Source organism: Homarus americanus, unplaced genomic scaffold (assembly GCF_018991925.1).
Source record: "Homarus americanus isolate GMGI-L3 unplaced genomic scaffold, GMGI_Hamer_2.0 scaffold45698, whole genome shotgun sequence".
Lineage (NCBI taxonomy): Eukaryota > Metazoa > Arthropoda > Malacostraca > Decapoda > Nephropidae > Homarus > Homarus americanus.
Genome location: NW_024735554.1, coordinates 7,009,127 through 7,032,398, shown reverse-complemented (window position 1 = coordinate 7,032,398; position 23,272 = coordinate 7,009,127). Strand labels below are relative to the sequence as shown.

The window sequence follows — 23,272 nt, the reverse complement described above, 5'->3', positions numbered from 1 at the left end:
AAAAAAAAAATTAGACACCTTAAATGGATCAAGTAAGATATCTCTCTCTCTCTCACATTAGTTCCAATAATTTCATCTCTCCATTTCTATCTCTGTCTCTCACTCTTTCCAAAAATATCCTTTCCAATTCTCCAACTCTCATCCCACTCTAGGAATCTGTCTTATTAACCCCGCCTTTCCCTGTCTACCTGTCTTTTTAGTCTGTCAAACTCTGTCTCCGCTCATCTGCCTTTATTTAACCACTGGAAATACATCTCTCTCTTACTTGGTTATTCACTCCCATTATAATTCAGAGACTCCATCTATAATGTGATATAACGTGACTTTTATCATGAAGTATTATTCCAAAGACTCTCTTCCCCCAACGCTTCAGGAATTCAGTCTTGTTAAATTACGTTTGATCTATCTTATATTTACCTGAAGGTGAGTTTTCATGTCTCGTTATCAGAATTGACTCCTGTGTGATTTTACATCTTATAAAATATTCACGTGAGACGAATGTATGTTAAAGTCGGTGTGTGGGTAGGCCTATATTGTATTACGATTGATAGGTGTATTGGAGTGGCATACGTTTATGATGAATTTATATGTAAGTGTTTGTATAAATACGTACAGTATATGCTAATGAAAAATATTACAAATGTTAATTAAGGCTGTGGATGTTAAAAAACGCTACAGGGTCCTTAAATAACTTTAAACAATGCTAAATTATTCAACACAACGCTAAATAATGTTATATAGTTCTAACTAACGCTACATATATTTAATTAATGCTAAATACGGCTCACATAATGTTATACACAACGTTACGTGAAGTCCTCCACTACCTCTTTGCAATTCAGCGAGCCTCAAACACCCACAACCGGGTCTCGTATTTACAAAACTTTCTCCTATTTACAACTTACTAAGGATACTGTTCCCGACCCGCTAATTGGGTGACTTCTGTAAGTGATTTAAAACTTTTACACGGAACTTTGTTGACGAGAGTAATCAGTGAAGAGTCCTTAGCAAGTTCGTTTTAGGATTTACATTAGGACTGGTTAAAGTTGGTTGATTAGGTTGGGTTCAGAGTTCATTGTGTATGAAGTGGATTAAGATTTGAATTAAGTTAGACTGTATGGGGATTAGAACTGGTTAGGTTAGGTTAGGTTAGGTTAGGTTAGGTTAGGTTAGGTTAATGTGAAGATTGGTTTGTGTTACTGTGGATTAGGTTAAATATTCATGAAATTCTATCAGCAATTTGATTACCTTACACATCTGAATTGGATAACGAGTTACCTCCTAAGTTTCACTATATAACATATATGTATAAACTTGTGTTGAATTTAGTAAAGCATCATTTTAGCTGCGCTGTTTAATTATAATTTATATAATTGGCTCAGGGTTGTGTAATATTAACTCAGCATTAGTTTATATTATTTTGCGTTTTTTTTTTTAATGTTAGGATTATATCTTAATGAGTCTTATATGAGATAAAGAAGGTTTATTTAATTTCGGGTACACAAATTTCTGTTCGAGAAAGGTAAAATTATTCTGGTTAAGTTTGGATAATCACAGGACGGTCATGTGGCCACACAAGGTCAATTAAAATGTAGTTTGTTCGTGAAAATATGAAGGAGGCCGGATGTTTTTTTCTTTTCTAAACCTTGGATTATTATTATTATTATTATTATTATTATTATTATTATTATTATTATTATTATTATTATTATTATTATTATTATTATTATTATTATTATTATTATTATTATTATTATTATTATTATTATTATTATTATTTTTATTATTATTATTATTATTATTACATTATTATTATTACTATGTTACCATTATTATTTTAGTATAATTTGAATTATTATTTATACATCATCACTATTATAAATAATAAAAATAATAATAATAATAATAATAATGATGATAATAATATAGTAGTACTGCACCACCTTTACTATTGTCATAATCACGTTGTGTCTCCCCCGCTCGCTTTCATCAGAATATGATCAACAAAGTTCCTCTATGTGAAACGACTCTGAGGGTAATTATAGTAACTCATTTCGGCCAACTTTTTTTTCGAATTAATGTTCCTGAACAGCAATTATACTTAATTGCATTGGAAATCAATTGCCGTTTTCCGTAATATGAGTCTGTATTACATCCAGTGAGCATTGATAAACATAATAACATTTTCTATAAACGTAATTATATTTTTCTAGTATATTATAGTTCTTCCTAATGACCTCGTGCTCTCCTGGTGATGATGTTTGGTGGTAAATCACCTGACACTTCCCTGGTCCAGCACCTAACACTTCCCTCGTCCAGCACCTGGTACTTCCCTGGTCCACCACCTGATACACTCCCTGGTCCATGTCTTGAGCTACACGCCGTATCTCAGCACCTCGTCAGGAGGCGACATGTTAAATTACAACAAGTGTGAGAAGTCTCTATTTTGTGTAAGACTCTGAGGCGGGGACTCCCCCTCATGAGACAATGACTGGTAATGAGGTGCCAGCGCGTGTAATCGCCTCTTCTCCAGCTATGATTCATGACTTAAAAATGTCACTTGTGAGGGAAGACACGAAGGAAGAGAATCGTACAGTCGACTTTACCGCTTGATGAGAGAGAAACGTCGTTTGTGGGATTGTGTGAAGATTGTGTCATGACAGAGGTGTTGACTCGATTTTAATCCCTGTGAGACTGAAATGGAGAAGAGAATTATGGGTTTAAGGCCTGTCTGCTTGAAAGCACAGTACTTAAAATTTGTCTACGTGACGACATAGGACAGAAATACCTCAAACTTATTACAGGGGACTTGAAATAAGTTTCACTCTCCCACATCCAATCAATACATATGAAGTTATAAAAATCGACACAGTTTCAAATGATACGAAGATACTCATATTTAAGTATACAATATGTCACCTGAGGAAGCAGGAGGCCACGCTTAAAGTCGACTTCGCTTTGTCTCAGCTCATAAGGGGACGAGAAATTGCGGTTCATCAGGAGTTATTCTTGGGTCCTACTCAGTATTCTGACTCGGAAGCAAAAATGGCGAATGACCTGAGTATGAAGGAGACGTGTGAGATCTGATATGCGTTGGTAGTAAATCAGAACTAAATTACAGTACTTAAAAGATCAAGGTCCTCATATCCTAAACTAATATACTGTTTAACTTGGAATGGACAATAATATAAAAAAATTACTTGATAGTATGTGGTGTTTTATTTCTGATCTGTTGTTTTATAGTTGTTTATTTTCATTTTATTGGTAATACTCAATAACTCTTAGTAAACCATAATACCATGAAAGTATTTATATTGTTGATGCGTTTTTTTTTTATCTAGTGGTTGTCATTATAATTCCCTGTTGATTTGTTCCTCCTGTACTCAAGGGGTTAAGACAGAGTAGCCAAAGGGTTATAAAAGTACTTAAAGAATTAATTCACTGTACTTAGGGGTCATATCATTACACTGTAATTAACGCGTTATGTCATAGTACTTAATATTAGGACTCAAAGGGTTCGAATACCTTAATTCAATGGGCTTAATCATTATACTCAAAGGGGTTGGCATCTTTCTGAACCTGTTAAGAATACACAAAAAAATAAATAAATAACTCGGCTGGAGTATAAACTTAGCATAATTATTTGTCTACTATGCAAATTAGAGACCCGTTTAATGATGATAAACCCCCATAAATGAAGCTTCAGAAAGAATCATTAATCAACGGCTACAATGGCTGTTGAAAGAAAATGCTAAAAATATCAGTGGAGAAAAAGAAATGAGAACTAAGCTATAAACTCAAAAACCCAACCAGGAAAAAAAACACCACATAATTTTCGGTTGGACAAAATCTTACCGCCTAGAATTATAAAATCCACTCAGTCTCACCAGCTGTATTTTCTCAAAGTTTTCATTGATGTTACTTTTTTTTTTAACAATTGTTACCGAGATGTAAAAGTCTCTCTAGGTTTTTGTTCTCGTTATTGATGATAGGAATTTTATAACAAAAAGATGGTGTACATCCTTCTTATTCTCTTTTGTTTCCTTTAGGGGCCCCACTTGTTTTGTTGTTACATCAGAAGATAATGACAATCAATGAATCAGTGTTCCTTGTTCCCTCCGAGACGTGACGGGTGGCTGCTATTGAAGGCATCTTTCAAAAATGTCACCTACTGACATATTTCTCATCCGTGTATTTTATTTTACGTAACATCAACAAAATGGTCAGTGAAGGAAACGTGATAGAAATCTGTACAATGTATCGACGTCGTTAACATATTATCACACTGCCATCTACAGCTCTGTTAGTATAAAGTTTCTTGCTCACAGCTATACCACAAAGTTTGGCACTTATTATCTACTCAAAAAAGGGGAAATAAAGTTTCTTATATAAAGTTACAAGAAAGTTTATTACAGTCTCTTAAGCACGAAGGATTTACTATTATTTATATTCTGCTCAGCGACAATCTCTTACTACAAATTCCTTATTCATGTCACGACTTGCCGGGGAGATCAGAGTTTTACTTTACAAGACGCGGTGAACATTGTTGTGTAAAAGTTCACAGTTTAGGAGAACCAAGGGAACACGACTACCGCAGTTCACAGTCTCTTGTAAATGGGTGATCATAACACCGCCACAGCTCACATGATTCTCCCTGCCAAAGTTTACAACCAGGAAAGATTAGAAGAACATAAATTTGCCGCAGGTCACGTGATTCTGTTGCAGTTAACAATCATTGAAGGATCTGGGAACATACCTCTGTCTCAATGTATAGCAAGGCAGAAGACAGAGAACATGAATCAGTTAAAGCTGGCGTGATCTAACACAATTTACGGCCGGGAAAAATTACAAAAACATGGTTGCTGCATCTCACAGTCAGGAATACATAAGGAAATGACTACCTTACCTCACAACCACGTGCAACTCTAAGAAAACAACTATGGTGCAGCTCACAACCAAGCAAAGGCGAAAGAATATGACTCCCCCTGATAAACATGCCTGTACGGCGGCGCTGAAGGGAGAGCCTCGCACCTGACACCTATGAACGTCGGTGAGACTGAAAAATGATGGATCACCTCCCGAAGCTCCAAGCGACCCCTCCTTATCTGCCCCTCCGGACGGCGTGGCTCTTGGTTCCTCGGATATTGTGGGACGTCATCGGTTAACTCGACCTTACTGCTTTATAACATTTCACGTATAATGACTTAAGGCATGTTAGTATAATGTGGGTAAAACTCATATAAAAGTCATTAAATTATTTGAATCTTTGTTAGGATAAATTCTTTTTGGTGACTTATGTTTTTCAAAATCTTTTCTTTGCTCTGCGTAGTTCTGATTCCTTTAACATCAACTTAAAATACATAAACCGAAGACTTTTTTTTGCTGGCACGTGTATGTGAATTTGTCATAAAGGTAAATTGGGGTCTCGTAAATCCTGGAGAATAATATGGAAAAAGTTTGTGTTTATTTATCAATCGTACTCTCACTCATGTCTCCTAGGATAAAGTTCATATCCAAACCCAGATCCTAATTGTCATTTAAGATCTATGGGTTAGGTTAGGTTAGGTTGGGTTGTATTTGGAACGTTAGTTTCGGTCAAGCTAAGTTAGGTAAAATTTAGTATATATTTTGGGTAAGTTAATTTAGATTACGTTTGGAAGAGGTTAGCTTAAATTAGGTTATTCTTGGTAAAAGTTAAATTAGTTAATGTTTGGAAAAAGTTAAGTTTGGTTATATTTGGTAAAGGTTTAGTTAATTTATGTTTGGTAAACGTTAAGCTATGTTATGTTTGGTAAAAATGAAGTTAGGTTAAGGTTTGGTAAAGGTTAAGTTATATTTGATAAAGGCTGAGTTGAGCTAATGTTTGGGTACGGATTTCTGTATCTTATTGGTGACCGTTTTTCACTCCTTCGACAACCAGCCCAACCAATAGTTTTGATAACCAGCTCACCAATCACACGGGAGAACAAGCATAACATTGTATTCGGCTGTCAAAGATGTTTCAGTTTAGATAATATAATCCGTCGTATTTCCGTATTCCATTCCTATCTACATTTTGCTTTGGATTTTGTGATTGTTCCAAATACGTGAAATAAGGTTCAATTAAAGGATATCTCGCGTTGTAAAAGAAAAAAAAATTACCACGTTTTTAACATCAAGGGGGGGGGTTAGTTTGCACTGCTATATAATTATTTTCCTGAGTAAACCAAACATTCAGAGGCCTTTAACCTGTAATTAACACGTAAAATTAGCCTCATTTACCTGCAGGTCTGATGGGTCATTAGTCCAGTGATATTACAATAGGAGTAGATTGGGTTTTTTTGAAGTGGATATTGCAACAAAATGAAAAAACAAAATACAACCGTATTGGAAGGTAATTGTCAGTCTATCCAATTTAACCATCTATGCCAATACAGGTGGTTAGCAGTTACGTATGCAATATGCTTGAAGCTTCCAGGGAAAATGGTTAGTGAAAAACTCAGTTGCAAATTAAGTCATAATTTGTCATACGGCAGCACTTTATTGACGTCTACATAACAGTAATGTAATGGCGGCTATCTGTTATTAACTTTATTATGTGATTTTCTGTCTATTTGTCTGTCTGTCTGTCTGTCTATCTGTCTGTCTGTCTGTCTGTTGTTATGATGTATTACTGAGCTTCAACAGCAGTAAGTATAAAACACAAGGTTAGGTTATATACAGGAAATAACAAGTTTTAAAAGGGTTAATGCTACCGGTGTGTGTATTTAAGACTCTGTAATTATACACACCGTCTTGATCTGCCCAAGTCTCATTAGGCATTACAGGTGTTGCTGTGTATAGTGGCCAGGAGGAAATGCAACGCGAGGGTTGAGAGGAGAGCAAGAAACTTTAGGCTCGCCAAGTTAGTAAACACGAGTTAGTTAAATAAGCAATGCTGGGGAGACTGTTTGTTTCTCTCGCTGTAAACACTCGCCAAGTTAGTAAACACGAGTTAGTTAAATAAGCAATGCTGGGGAGACTGTTTGTTTCTCTCGCTGTAAACACAATACGAGTCTTGTAAATTCAGTGTAAAGATTCTGTCTTGTGTCTATAACGAATTGGAAATGTACATTGTTCCTATTTCAGTATTATTTAGATTAAGAAATGGTTTACACATTTGGACGAATATGATTGTCAAGACTGTTTCCTGTTTAGACAACATAAATTTCCTGTTTTTATCTCGTAATTATTAAAAAATAACAATAATCTTACCGGAAGGATTGGCCACAAGATTCTTCATGACATTTTCTGTATTTGTAAATAATATTTATGTTTACGCTTGAGTCACAGCAGCAGGGAGTCCACCTGAAAACTATGTGAAGACCGACTCCTTGAGTACTTGTGGCCAGGAGCCTACTTTGGACTCAGTATTCGGAGTCCAGATAGGACCCAAAACTTGAGTCCCAGCATCTATATGACCAACTGGCACTAGATGCTTTAGATTCCGCCTGGAAACTAGTCCTTTGTATGAACTTCCAAATTGTCTCCCTGAAAATAGGGAGTTTGCAGTTTAATTCAAGCGAACGTATAGCCCGAGGGTTCTAGTATCCCATCACGTTTAAATTCTGCCGGAATTGAAACCCATTCTGAGATGGATGGGAACACAGCATCCAAAATCGTGCTTGCACTCCGAGAAATGCCCGGCTTGACGCACCTCTGCAACAAGCGAAACGAGAACACGAACACAATTTGAATATTTGAGCATTTAAACTGCATTTAAATTGCCACATATAAACGTTTACCCATACACTCTTCGCTATCCCAGAACATGTAGTTTGAAAATCACTTTGTAAATGGTTTGTTCACTGCCAATGATAAGTTTGTCAAAATTCGTGTTTTTATTCCAAATACACAAGGGTGAGTATATAAACTGTTATCATCACAGGGTGTGAGTATTGTTTTTAACGAAGATAGACGACCCTCTCTCATCAGGTGTTGTTTCCTCTCGGTGTGTTGGAACGATAAAATAGGAGCCACTGTGTTGCCTGCAGCACTTGTTTATTGCTCGAAGAGGTGGGCAGGTGTTGTGTGTCGTAACTTCACCTCATTGGAGAAGTTGTCCCGTGATCGATGTTGCGGGTCACGCCTTCTCTCTTAACTTATTTGTCATAAGAGATACCAAGTGTTCTCCCCACCCAGCATCCCACTGACACACACACACACACACACACACACACACACATCACCTGGGGAGAGATACCAAACATGTTTTGTTTTGTTTTTTCCCAACACTGCCCTCACTTCCTTACACTGTCTTAATTAGCCTCCACCCACCCTACTCTGCCTTCTGCTCACCTCCTTTCACTCCCACCTGCCTTCACCACTCCCCACCGAGCCCTACCATCACCCTTCCTTACCCTACCCTGCTTTCACCACTCCCCACCCGACCCTCTCTACCCTGCCTTCCCCACTCCCCACCGTGCCCTACCATCACCCTTCCCTACCCTACCCTGCCTTCACCACTCCCCACCGAGCCCTACCATCACCCTTCCTTACCCTACCCTGCTTTCACCACTCCCCACCCGACCCTCTCTACCCTGCCTTCCCCACTCCCCACCGTGCCCCCAGCCTACCACTCTCTTGACCTGCACCCCGCCTTTCACCACTCCCACCCGACCCTCCCTACCCTGCCTTCCCCACTCCCCACCCTACACTGCCCCGCTACCCTTTACATGAAAACGAATCTGTCGTATAATACCATTGGTGAGTCAGCAAGAGAGCAATTGACCCCCAGAGGTATTTCTTACTGTTACTTTCTCTCCTTTACAAAATACAGTGAAATCTAAGAAAGTGCTGTAGTCTGAACGCTGTCCCCCTACACAACCTCTCCGAGTTCATTAAGTGAGAGTTACAGTGATTACGATTTTATTCTAACTTTGTACACACGGGTTAAAAGATTGACCTATTGTTGAGACTAAAGGTCGACCCACTCAGTTAGATCCGTGCCAAACAAACAACTCCAGCACGAGAAGTGATACGCGTTTGGCGTTTGTTTTCTCTGTGGTGACATACGCTGATGAAAGTTTTGCTAGATGATCATTCGTGTGCCCGTTACCTGCCAACAGTGGCGTCGTTTTATATTATGAATTTCTTACGGGAGTTCCGCCAGACGGATGTTTGTTTGTCTTCTACCTGCTAAAGTATTTACCAGTGTTACGCAGTGATGCTTTGTTATAATACGAGCAACTTATGGCAACTACTTCAGACGAACATTCGCCTATCTCATGGTCGTCGACAACGACCTCTTATGATAGAAAACCTGGGTGTCAGAGATTCCCTACAACACGGTGTCGTCAGAAAGCTTTGTCACGATACTGACACAGAATTCGGTGCCAGGATCAGCGTCAGCCTCAGACAGTATTTGTGCCAGGGCTGCACGATAAGGCTCAAGGTTAGGCCACTCAGGACGTGCTTGACATTTTCGTGCTGACCTGAAGGGCATGTCAGGGCCGGGGGTCTCAAGCGCTGACAGACCTGCAGTGTTCTCAAGCCCAAGATGGCATCTCTCCCTATCAGTCTCTCTGTTTTTATTATCCATCCCTATTTCTCTAATCGGGATGGATGATAAAAACAAAGAGAAAGAGTGGCGATGAGAGAGAGGAAGAGACAGGAGAGAACAAAAGACGAGAAAAATACAAGAAAAAAGAAGAGCAAACTATAAGGCAGAAGGAAAGAAAAAATATAAAATGCGAGAAGAGAGAGAGCGAGATAATGGATTAAGGAGAATAAATTTTCGGGAGAAGATTTTATATTACCTGTTCACTATCATTACACTCCTCGTTTGTATTCTATTCCCTGATGTTCTCGCTTTAAAATCAGATCAAATTAATTACGTCTACCCTTTCTCTCACCCTGTTATGTGTGTGTGTGCGAATGGCGTGGGATTTTTCAGAGGCCGGTTGGTAGGTAGGGGCTCAAACTATTGGTACTACGTTCATCTGGGTTTCAACCTGACCCTTCCTATGGATTAGCGCGGCGTCCGCTGACATAAGGTGTTGGAGTTAGGAGCAAGGCCAGTAACCCTGTGGTAAAAAGAAAAATGTTGTCACTTATCGCCACAACGAAAAACACCAACATTCAAGGCATAACAGAGGGCGAATGTTCGTCTGGCTTAGCCTCCATAGACTTGTCATGATAACATGGAGGCGCTCTTTATTGTTCAATCACACTGGCAATGTTCAGGTGACATGGGATTACGTCACGACAGCTTCTCCAGTCGTGTCCGAAGTTTTTGTTCGCCTCTTTACTATCCTGGGAGAAATTTTTAATGAGTTTAACAAATTTGTTGACAAAGCTTGGGGTACAGTTTGCCTATTCTGAGTAATTTAGTCAAGTCTTGACACTGAGGGTGGTATCACTTCTCACTGCCATGCAGGACAGAGGTTCATACACGAAGAAATACATCATATTCATTAACAGTATATATAGGTCAGATTCATGTGAGTGATGTCGCTGTTCACTGCCATGCAGGACAGAGGTTCGTACACAAAGAAATGCATCATATTCATTAGCAGTATATATAGGTCAGAGTCATGTGGGAGATGCCACTGTTCGCTGCCATGCAAGACAGTGGTTCATATACATTGGACGTCATATTCTAATTGAGGATTAATCAGTGTGGGATAGCAAATTTGGGATAAACAGCAAGAATGTCCTCAAGCACCCCCTATTCAATGTAGTAATTAAAATGTTCATGATACAATAAGTCAGGTGGCCTGAAGTCTTTGACAGTGTCACAGTCAATAATATAGTGTTCAATTGTATGCTTTAAAGGTTTATCACAAAGTTTACATGCTGAGTATTCCGGGATGGGAACAGCGTTACTAACTTGCCAAATGTGTCTGTATCCTAGCCTAATTCTGGCCACGACTACATCATTTTGTCTGGTTCTATCCTTATGCTGGCCATACCGGTACCTCTCGTCACAAATTTGTCATATTTACTAATGCTACAACTGCCAGGTCTCTCTGCATTTCTCAGTTCTTCTAGATCAGAGTTCATGATTCTTACTTGAATGTTTTAAGTACAGAATTGGACAGGCCAAGGTCACGGTCAACATGTTCTTTCTTACATGCCCCATTGGCCAGTCTATCAGCAGGGTCATGATACCTAATTCCAACATGGGACGGAATCCACACAAATTCGATACGAGAGTTGTTTTCATTGGCAGTTATCACATTTCTTTTAATATCACATACAACTTTAGACATAGAACCTGACGGGCTGTTCATTGATTTCAAAGCACTTTGAGAGTCATATCACCCCACCTCCATTTTCTTTAAGGTAGTCTGTAGCTAAGTAGATTCCAGTTAGTTCGGTTTGTGTTGTGCTGGCCCAGTTGTTCAGCCTTTGCTTGTTTGACACTATCATCTCATTTTCTTTATATATAACAGTTGCACAGCCTGTTCTACCTGTGTTTGTCTGCACAGAACCATCAGTAAAAGCATAACATTCACTTGATTTAATACTCTCTATGTGTCTGTTAATAGTTTCTAGTGTGACACATCTCATCACATCGGTGTTTAACATTTGCTTACTACCAACAGGAGTGTAATTAATAGGAACTGATATATCCAGCCAAGGAGGAATGGCATTAATGGGTTCGTCTGTAGTTTGGGGACCATTGTTCTTCAAAACTTTGACACAAAACATGGTATTAAGTAGAGCTATCCTTTCAGTGAAGATAGAAAGTATGAGCATAGGTGATGTTAATTCAATAGCTCTTACCAACAAGGGTTCTGAGTGGTTTAATGTGCTGCATTAGTTTGGCACGAAGGTTGCCGACAAAGTTTGCATCATTCACACAAATTCCAAGATATTTATAAGAGCTACATAGTTCCAAGGGCATGCTGTTAATATTAAAGACAAGAGGCAGAGGGTGAGCAGGACGAGGATTGAGGACCCTCGTCTTGTCAACAGATATTATGAGACCACATTCCACAGTCCTGTGAGCAAATACATCCAGCAAGGCTTGGAGCCTGAGCTTGGTTTGTGTCATAATGCAGATATCATCAGCATAGCATATTACAACCTAGTTTGGCTGAACAGGAATATCAGCCATAAGCTTGTGCATCAGTATATTAAGGAGCATAGGACTTAACACTCCTCCCTGAGGCGTGCCAAGCTCAAATGCTCTCATTCTGGTACTTTTGACTTCCATAAACAAAACACTGGCATACTTGTTGGACAGATAACCCTTTATCTATGTCAGGAGGTTACCTTGGATGCCAAAATTAGCTGTTGCTCAAGAAGTTTCGCGGTCGCCACGTGGAGCGATCCAAGAATACCAGGCTTGGAACCAGTACTGGTATGATTACCTGGGAAGTATCCCATCTACCTAGCAAGAGTAGAGCGTGAACGAGGTATCTGGTATGTGTACCTGAAGAATACCGAGGAGTTCCATACTTGTAGGTGTGGAGTGTACCTGAGATGTGGTGCTATAATATAACATGTGGAGCTATACTCTAACATGTGGTGCAGTCTGGTGTGTTGGGTGTTATGGTAAGAAGGAATGACCGAGGTAAGGAGGTCATTGGTTGTTATGAAGAATGAAGATGATAATAGTAGTTATTTGATGAAAGACGTATATTGATGTGAAGTGTAATGAACATAATAGTGGTTATTCTGATGAAAGCCAAATCTTTTTGTATTGTGACTGGATGCAATATGTTTTTTATAAGGAATAAATAAGTTAAGTAGGAAGAAAAAAGAAGAACACCTCTTTACACACATCACAGTGGCGTCATCAACCCTGCAAGACTTGTCTTCTGCAGAGTCTCACAATATGCAACATGCGAAAAGACGTCGCCGTGAAAAAGCCGCCGGGTGACGACAGCAATCTACTCACAGCTGTTGACTAGGCAAGAGAAAAGCAGTATCTCTCTTAAGATACATCCTAGTGAAGCCAGAGTCCTTGCAGGTTTGTCCTCCTTATAGCTCTCACAATATTACACTATGAAGCCCCCAGACAGTCTTCCTCACCCCCCGCTCTTTCTTGAGGATGGTGCATTGCGGAACACTGATGAATCCAAGTTCGTTCACAATTCAAGAAGAAAAGTTGAAGCACCACCAGAAAAGTCCCCACAGTATGGCAATGCATAGTAAGTGTTCATCAGGAATTTTAACAACACATATCGCTTTCGTCTCCTGACACTCTTAACGTATACAATGATTCTGGACTAGAACCTGTGACAGAAATTACCACAAAACTTTGGCGACAACAAGAAACTCATATAACTCATGTCATTCAGAGTTCTATTACTCATAATTATTAGTTATTGATGGACTAGTGTAATTATTAACCTTGTGACGCATTTAAAGACTCTAGTTATTAAAGTGCAGTAATAACATAACTTCGGGTCGGTGTCTTCTTGTAAGACTTATAAATCAATGAACTATTCAGGTGTCTTTCGTCAGAGGCAGAATTCCTCTCAAAACTTTTAACACTTTTGCTGTGTCTAGAACTTTATATCTGATGAAGGATATGTAAATTGGCTGGAATTATTCAGTTTTTAAATACCAAATAAAAAATGTTGAACGTATTTCTTTTTTCAGGTTTATATTTCGATAATTATTAAAGAATTAAACTAAACACATAATATACAAAGATGATTTTTCTTACTTATTGACAGGCAAGAAAGGGATTAAATATTCCCTAGCTGAAGAAAATTAGTAACAAAAAATCTCTCTCTCTCTCTCTCTCTCTCTCTCTCTCTCTCTCTCTCTCTCTCTCTCTCTCTCTTACACGTGACCCGCATTCGCATTTTATACACTTGTTACATTTTTATGCAGAGTTCCAGAAGCCTGAACCACTAGTAACTTTTATGGGACAAAGTATACATGCTCGGACTACAGCGCTCACATAAATCTCTGCTGTGTAGTGGAGTCTTCCCCCATGTCAACTCATAAACACAGAACTCTGACAGAAGATCAAGTAGTATATCCTGTAACACACTTATTCAACCTTAGAGCCTCCAATAAACACCTGCAGTTAAAGGCACTTATTAAAGAGAGAGAATACATATAAAGTTGTTTACCCTCAGTGTGGTATATAAACAGGTCGTACCATGTCAACAATTCCACTCGGTCGCCTCATTTACAATTGGTTCCATTCAGGGATTCTCGACATTCTTCCTGACACCCTTAAGACAGGAGGCAAACGCTCTATCAACTCAGTCACTGTAATTCTTATAGATAGATAGATAGATAGATAGATAGATAGATAGATAGATAGATAGATAGATATTTACTATAGAGAAAAGGTAACGCAGAAGTATGAGGGTAAACTTATATAATAGTGATAAGGTCAGTTTGCTGTGGCACTTGAGAGAACTTGACGCTCTACATCGTCTGTCATACACTCACACACATCAACAAACCTAAATTACCAAGATCATTCTAAAAAAATCTTTACATTGACGACATTTTTGTGAATAATCACCAGGAGGGAAATAGTGTTCTTGCTTTGGTAAAAAAAAAAATCCTGGAAGCTATAATGACTAATGACAATTGAGCTATGAAGGGAGATAGTTGGGTTGAAATATTAAAAAAGTTAAGAAACTTCTTCCAATTTCTGGCCAGAACACAATCATTATTCAAATGATTCACGTTTCGTCCGTCAAAACTTACTTTTAATAAAACTATTCTCATTTAGGTAACATGACTTAATTTATTGATAGTAATTGATATGATTTGGGAAAGGATCATGGAGTGTGATTATTTAATACTTTGGTCACTTTACACACACACACACACACACACACACACACACACACACACACACACACACACACACACACACACACACACACACACACACACACACACACACACACACACACACACACACACACACACACACACAAACCTATTTTTATATTGAAGGAAAATACAAATTGTGTGATATAAAAAATACAAAAAATAAATATCTATATCACGAAAAAAATCTCCAATAAATCCATTATTTAATCCATAAAACCATTAAATGTTACAAAATCTACCCTCTTATATTCAACTACTCGGCAGCTGGAGGAAGTTCCCACGTCTTAAAGCAGAGTCTCCTCCTCCCCGGCACGGCTCCAGGAAACGCATTGGCCTCTACGTCTTCATAAATTTTTCCAACTCGTGTTCTTCTCGGCTACAATTTGCCTCGATCTATTGCCGTTGCTTCTAATGTTGTCTCTTACCTTTTCCACACATCTCAGCTTTGCCTCTTGACTTAGATTAAATTTCGGTATTGTTCTGATTTGATTTTTATTATTTCTTCCACTTTTTTTGTTACGAAACTTTAACTCCTCAACGTTCATTAGTAATTACCATCTTTACCTCTTTTCGTTCTTGAGTCGTAATGTTAATTTTAATTCTTTTCTTTCTTGAGTCTCTACGTTTCTCTCTTGCCGTCCTGCTGCTGCCTTACAACCAACCAACTCTCTCCACAACCTGCACCTCTTTCCTCCGTCTATATTACTTTACTACTGCACAATATAAAATACACGTGTACCTGTAATTACTTTATACATAACTCATATAATAACTTAAATAGCATAGTATTAATGAGACACACACACACACACACACACACACACACACACACAAAATATTGGCTTCGTCGTGTCAAGCAAGAAACTAGATTTTGTTTGTTGTCACGAGGATCGAAGTGAATTATGGTCGGACTCACGCGAACATACATCTTGCTTTCATATACCACATACAACGTAAGAAAGCATGATCAATGAATATTTCTGGCCAAGGTTACTTTTTTTTGGGGGGGTCACTGAAATTTAACGATGTTTAATATGTAAGTTTTCGGGATAATGTTAATTTTGGGGGAATTGGTACAGAAGCCAAGTTCCCATGCTTAATGTAGCACGGTTAGGTTAGGTTTTTGCTATAGATTAGCTTCGAATGTAAAGGTATAATTTTTATACATACACTACCAGAACGATAACATTTACAAGCGTCTAAAATCATACTAAATATCATGCAACTCTCACTGGACCATTTGTGTAAGGATTAATAACATGTGATATTATCTGCGTAAACTTTAACTTCCATCTGCACTAAACACGTGTGCCATGGCCTAAAATTGCACGTTCAGGTAAAACTTTTAACTCTGGAATTACACAGAGCTGTAATGTATAGAGATTAAGTATATTGTGCGTGTGTAATTGTACTGAACTCTGCCGTATGTGTGCTGAGGTACAGTACAACATGTGAGCTGGTCTGTAATTCTTTATCAAAGCTCTACTCGGTTTTATGATAAGATTGTACTTAACTTAACTTAACCTAACCTAACCTAACCTAACCTAACCTAACCTAGCGTAACTTAAACTAAGCTATCTTACCTAAACGAGCAGGATATTGGGGAATAGATGAACTGGTGGGATTTCTGTCGATTTTGTCATTTTACTGGCTAGGTGTTTACAAACAGAATTAGTCCAAATATATTTTTTCTTCGATGGGTATTCCTATGGTGAGAATTTATCCAGTGAGATTTTTTTTCACATTAGTTTAGGGGGAAATGATCATCCTTAGTGTGGGGGTTTGCCTGTGTGACCTTGTGCTGCCTAGACACAGTGTGGTGAGTTTAGCTTTAAGTCATGTTTCCTCGTCGGCGTTGACCTTCTGAGGCTGAAGGGGAGAGAGAGAGAGAGCATTGGGTGCAAGGCAGGTACAGTACGTGTCTGGGTTCTGGCCATAACACCGTCACCCACTTCACCGTGACTGTGTGATGAGTCTGGCTGGATATCGATCTACTAGCAGGTAGGACTTCCCTCTCACAGCTGGCACCACAGGCGACCTAGGAGTAAAGTTCGACTGTTTTGGTGAACCAGGTCACGCCTTTTGTCATATTTGGGGGATGAGATTCAACTATTTTGGTCCAGTATGACATCGTTTGCCTTACTGACATTACCAAAACCATTACATGTATCTAAGGTGCCGGTGAATGATTGAGCCCACATCAACAGTTAGTAGAATTAACTTTTCCATCAGTGCCAAGATGTCGTGATGAGAACGTCAACCGCGAGATGTTTTTTATACGTGGGAGGGGGGAAGTCACGAAGTGTTCTGAGAAGGTCTGTGCATGCTGGTCTGTTGTCAAGGGCTTCTTATGTTTATGATTCATTTGTCATGAGATTCGTTGGTGCAGACGAGGAAGTTTGTTTGTGTGTGTGTGTGTGTGTGTGTGTGTGTGTGTGTGTGTGTGTGTGTGTGTGTGTGTGTGTGTGTGTGTGTGTGTGTGTGTTTTATATCCTTGGAAGTGTGGTAGTCATCATGAATACCTGTATGCTTTGATTATCGTATCGTGTTGCTTCGCAGAAAATGCGCACACACACACACACACACACACACACGCACACGCACACGCACACGCACACGCACACACACACACACCGCTTTCCTTTCCCCCTCACCCTCTCTACAAAACACACACACATATATCCGTCTATTTCCATGCACGTCAAACTCTATATTCCCTCACACCTCTCCCCTATCCTCCCCTATAAGGTAACTTACAGTGATTCATAATACCTCACAATAACACAATAACTCACAATGACACAATACCTCACAATAACACAATAGCTCACAATAACACAATAACTCACAATAACACAATAACTCACAATGACACAATAACTCACAATGACACAATAACTCACAATAACACAATAACTCACAATAACACATTAACTCACAATAACACAATACCTCACAATAACACAATAACTCACAATAACACAATAACTCACAATAACACAATAACTCACAATAACACAATAACTCACAATGACTCAATATATCACAATGACTTTTACATGACGGTCTGTTTAAATTACTGCCAGATGTCCAGGTACTTTATGTTGATACAACTCTATTAATATCAAATTAATCAACCATAAGAAAATATTAATACTTTTCTTATAGTTCAAGATGGTGACAGGATAGGTAATTCATGGTATCAAATAGTTTAAATTTTTCGTCTTTCTCCCAGAGCAGCAAGTCGAAATGAAGTGTGTTCGCAATACCGGAGTGATAACAAGGGTTGACCTTTACATACCTAAGCTGAAATAAGTTTAAAGGTCAAAGACTCAAACCCTCCAGACACTATGATCAGAAACCTTAGCAAGATCTGATCGAGTATTTGTTCGTCTACTTCTGATGTTTGTGGTTACCGATTTAGTAGTGTGGCTGAAGTATATGACCAAGCGAACAAATATTTTTTTTTTTTTTTTCAGATAAACATAAATATATGATCTTAGAGACAATTATTTCCCCTCCCTCCCCACCTCACCTCACCTCCCTCCCTCCCCTCCCTCCCCTCCTCCCCTCTCACCTTCTCTCCATCCATTGAGCGACCAAAAAAAAAAGCTTCTCAGATTTTTTTTTTATTATTCCACACCAACGTCAGGAAAACGGTATAACATTTAATCTGTCTGTTTCTCCGTCTGTCTGACAACCCAGTAACTCAGTAATGCATGACCGCAACGAGTTTAGAGTCGGCATAAAGTTATAACCATCACACACACACACACACACACACACACACACACACACACACACAGTCATTCTATCGATTTCTGAAGGAGAAAGTTCAGGGTCAGGTGATCAGATCGTCCCCTGGCGTGAGTGAGTTCTTAGGTCAGGTGTATCAGATGTTACCTGTTGTGATTATATAGTTATATGTCGTATATCTAATTGTTTTTACTTGTATCTCATTGTTGTTTTTGTTCTGTTTCCCTTATTTATTATTTTTTCTTTTTTCATTTTCTTTCTTTTTCTTTCTCATCATGCTTTCGTTATTTCCTCCACCTTTGTTTCTTGTTTTCTCCATTCTTATCTCCTTCTCTCTTTCTTTTGTCTTTTGTTCTTCAGTATATCTTTTCTTCAGTGCTTACTATTAAATAACCTTTTCACTCCCTCCTGCAGGTTCAAGCAGAAAAGGTGCCGACACGACGGAGACGCCAGGCAGCAGTACGGGCACCATCGGTGGTGGTGGTGGAGGCGGGAGCGGTAGTGAGGCGGCAGGAGGTAGTGGTGTTGGTGGCGGTGGAGGTGGCATCAGCGGCGGCGGTGGCATCAGCGGCGGCGGTGGCATCATTAGCAGTGGTGGCGGAGGCGTCATGATGGGCGGCGTCGGGCGTGTGGTGGGCGTCGGTGGTGTGGTAGGGATGGTGAGTGCCGTGGATGATGGTTCCTTCGGCTCCTGTAATGGCGACCTCCTTACCACCACCTCCAGAGATTCCCTCCTGGGTACACGAAGTAAACCGGTAAGTGACCGCCTGGTGGCCGGTGAAGAAATGCCGGTAGTCGGTGAGGACATTCTGGTAGCCAGTGAGGGAATTCTGGTAGATGGGGAAGGAATTTTTAATGCCAGGAAAAGAATTTCGATAAGTGGTGATGAATGGCCGGTTCATAGTAAAAAAAAATGCCCGATAGCCGGAAAGGAATGTTCGGTAGCCAATAGGGGATGTCCAATAATCTAATGAGAAAATCCCGGTAGCAGTTGGCCCCGTAGGCCTGACAATCCGTTAGAAGCAGCGCAGATACAACACACTGCATACTAAACTTTCTTCAGTACACAAGGAGGCAGCGTGATTGGCACTGTACTCGACCGCTTTCACTTCCCCAATTTTAAAGATATAGACGCATTAATTGATGAGTAAATTAGGATACTCCAGGCACGAACCGGCAACACTTAGGACACGAGAGCTGTATCCACTCAGCCGCTAGTGAAGAGTACTCCTCAAAGACTTCTCGTTTTTTTGAGTGGTCCTACAGTAAGTAGTACTTGGCTCAGCCCATGACAAGAATTACAAGAAGATTGGGTATCTCAGCAGAATGTTTTATAGACCAATAGAAAATCTGTTTGTATGTTACATGAAGGTAGAGTGGAGGCGTTAATATTTTACAAACATCTATATTGTAATAGGATTTCTAATATTTGTTGGACGAGAACACTAAATATCAATAACAGTATCCAGTTAATATCACAAAGTGGTGGAGCGTATATAACTTTGTGACTCTTAACGTGGGAAAGTTAATGAATGGCTAAATTATTATCTTCTTCTTCTTCTTCTTTGTGGAGTTCTTTTCTCAAGTGTGTACTCGTGTGTGTGTGTGTGTGTGTGTGTGTGTGTGTGTGTATCAAGAGTTAGTCAATAGGCGATTCCTACAGTATTTAATAAAAATAATTTCTTTTATTTTCTATAACCTCCCTAACATTTATCACTGCATAATCTATCTATCTATCTATCTATCTATCTATCAAACTATCTATCTATCAAACTGTCAATCTATCTATCTATCTATCTATCTATCTATCTATCTAATCGGTCTTTCTATCTATCTATCTATCTATTCACTTATCACTTTGACAAATTTACCATCCCCCAGCATCCAGTCCATATCAACAGCCCATCAGCCTACTCACTCCCGTACTTCTCTCCACCCATGCAAAAAGTTGTATATCTCTTTTAACTGTCAATTGAGGAGTAGTGTAATTACTCTTTTTTTTTCTCGCTTTAAGACTTCACTTGTTTGAGGCACAGTGATAATAATTTACCGTCTATGTCAACGTCTATGTCTACTCTGATCCCAAAGGAATCATCTTCTCTTTTTTCCTTTCAACTTTTTCAGTCACTCTTCTCATCAATCATTACTGTAACGTTGATTCTTCCATTATTATCACCTCATTTCACTTGTCTTGTTCTTTGACTTATTAACTCTTTCTGATTATTACTGTAACGTTGAATCTTCCATTATTCTCGCCTAATTTCACTTGTCTTGTTCTCTGATATATTAACTGTTTCTATACACTTTTTCTACATTCTCAAAATTCTACACGTCTTCAAAATCCCAGACTGTGTAAAGGCAAAGGTCTGTATGTTGGGTGATGTTTTGCTCATATTTTTTTTTTTACACATTTTATTTGTAATTGAACGTCATGTTTCTAATCCTTTGCATTATCTTTGTACTTGGTCCATTTACCAAGACTGTAATTATTCCTTCTCTTTAATCTTTTCTTCGTCTCTTTTTTCCTTCTGGTCTATTTTGATGTGTACTCAAGCCGTATAAAACAAAAAATTTTCTTCCCCAGAGACAATTTCATAATTTCCATTAGAATACAGGAAACATGCTTGAGGCAGTTTATATTCCACTAATTAGAGTATACAGTGTGTGTGTGTGTGTGTGTGTGTGTGTGTGTGTGTGTGTGTGTGTGTGTGTGTGTGTGTGTGTGTGTGTGTGTGTGTGTCGGGAACTATAATTCTAAGCGACTTATAGTATTATAAAAAAAAAATGTACCACGATATGAATAAGAATGTGTGTCTTTAACCTTCAGGGGGAGATGCTGGAGAGTTTCCGAGGCGGTAGCACGACGCTGCCCATCCTAGGGGTACAACAGCTGGGTGAGGACCCCGGCAGACACATCGTGCTAGAAGGTGGGTCGTGGTGCAGGGTCGCTTGGTGTGGTATTCCTGACGCCTTGTGGTGTCTATAGGTTTGTTTTAAAGGAGCGTGGCGTTGTGTATGTGTGGGGGTAGGGGGTATTTTATTTTAAAATTTGTGTTTTGTCGTCGCAGAATTACAGATCTTGTTTTCTCATTAACGATCTCTTTATCAGCTTTGTTATAAATGTGATCTCTTTGGCTGTGTGTGTGTGTGTGTGTGTGTGTGTGTGTGTGTGTGTGTGCGTAATATGATTATGTTTCTGACATTGTCTTTTCTCCAGGACTGCGTCCGCTGGGCTCCACACTCAGCACGTCCTGTTCCAGTTTCCGCACCGGCGTCCCCGTTGGTGGCGTGGGAGGCATGGGTGGTGTAACTAACCTAGGAGCGATGGGCATGGGTGGCATGGGAGGTATGGGTGGCGTGCCCAGCATGATGAGTACAACTGGACTCATCAACACGCCTTCCACCTCCTCCTCCCATCTTCTGCATGTGACTCTTGTCCCTGAAAACGTCGGAAAGGACAGAGCGCAGACACCTGGACCTCGGAGTAACGAAGGTGTGAGTGTGTTGTGAGGGCCGGCCTACACTATAGGGACCAGTGGGTGCTGAAGCCTCCGCCTGGACCACGCATCGCGCTATCCAGTGGTTGTTATAGTTTGGCCTGTACCACACAGACCTGTTACTACAAAAGGCAATTATAAACCACTGGGACATTGGTTGCTTAAGACCTGTCCTGACCACCGGGTTCGATTGCTGCAATCCTGTGTGGAACACCGCGACTAGTGACTGGTGAAGACCATTGTGGCCCACTGGGGGCAACAGTCGCTGAAGACCAGTGCTGTCTGCAAAAGACCAGTGGCTGCTGAAACTGAAGGCCATTATGGACCACAAGGACCGCTAACTGTTTATTGGTGTGAGAGTTTATAAATTGTTGCTGAATATATATTGTATCCGACAACTTGGTCTTGGCCACAAAGGTCAGTAATTGCCGAAGGACAACTTGGACCAATAGGAACTAGTAGGTCCTGATGGCTCATCTTGACCAAAGGGACCAACAACTGCTGAGGAACTTGCTGAATCAGGGGAACTAGGAGATGCTGGAGGAGCGGCTGGACGAAAAGCTTCAATAACTGGCCTGGACTAGAGGGTCAATTGATACTGAACGTGGCCACCAGGACCAGTTACTGTTGAAGAACCTCCTGGACCAGAGGGATACGTAACTGTAAGGGAGGACTGCTTTGCATAACTGGAACCAGTCTTTACTGACGACAGAATTAGAGCACAATGGATAAAACCCTCCTGTAATTTTTTTTTATATATGGAAATTTGATGGCGCACGTTTAAGACGGGTCCCGAAACTGTACACCTATCCTGCTGGTCACTCGATCATGAGGAAACGGGACCTATAGTGGGTTAAGGGTAACAATGTTGGACTTCCTTGGTATACAATGTACCATATAAAAGTCTTCTGTATTCTCTTGAGATAAAAGACAATGAACTTGGCTTTATTTGCATATTTTACATATATATATATATATATATATATATATATATATATATATATATATATATATATATATATATATATATAGAGAGAGAGAGAGAGAGAGAGAGAGAGAGAGAGAGAGAGAGAGATTGAAAATATTTATTTTTTCATTTCTAGAGGGATTTTGCGGGCTTTTTTTTTAATAATGCAAATGGATATGTTCTGAACTGCTCGTGGTTTATTGTGTTGTTGAGTTTTGAATCAATTTAATACTTGGCAACTTATCCTGTGTAGTGGCAGTTTGTTTTGAGA

At 39.5% G+C, this 23,272-nt stretch overlaps 1 protein-coding gene across 1 annotated transcript in view; it reads left to right on the top strand.

The window, feature by feature from the left end:
- Positions 1-23,001, top strand: part of LOC121871474 (uncharacterized PE-PGRS family protein PE_PGRS10-like) — a 93,830-nt gene extending 70,829 nt beyond the window's left edge. The window contains exons 11-13 of the mRNA XM_042373822.1: positions 18,952-19,292; positions 21,365-21,464; positions 21,755-23,001. Of these exons, the coding sequence (XP_042229756.1) occupies positions 18,952-19,292; positions 21,365-21,464; positions 21,755-22,047 (734 nt within the window). The 3' untranslated portion in view covers positions 22,048-23,001. The remainder of the gene's footprint in view (positions 1-18,951; positions 19,293-21,364; positions 21,465-21,754) is intronic.
- The last annotated feature ends 271 nt before the right edge of the window (positions 23,002-23,272 follow it).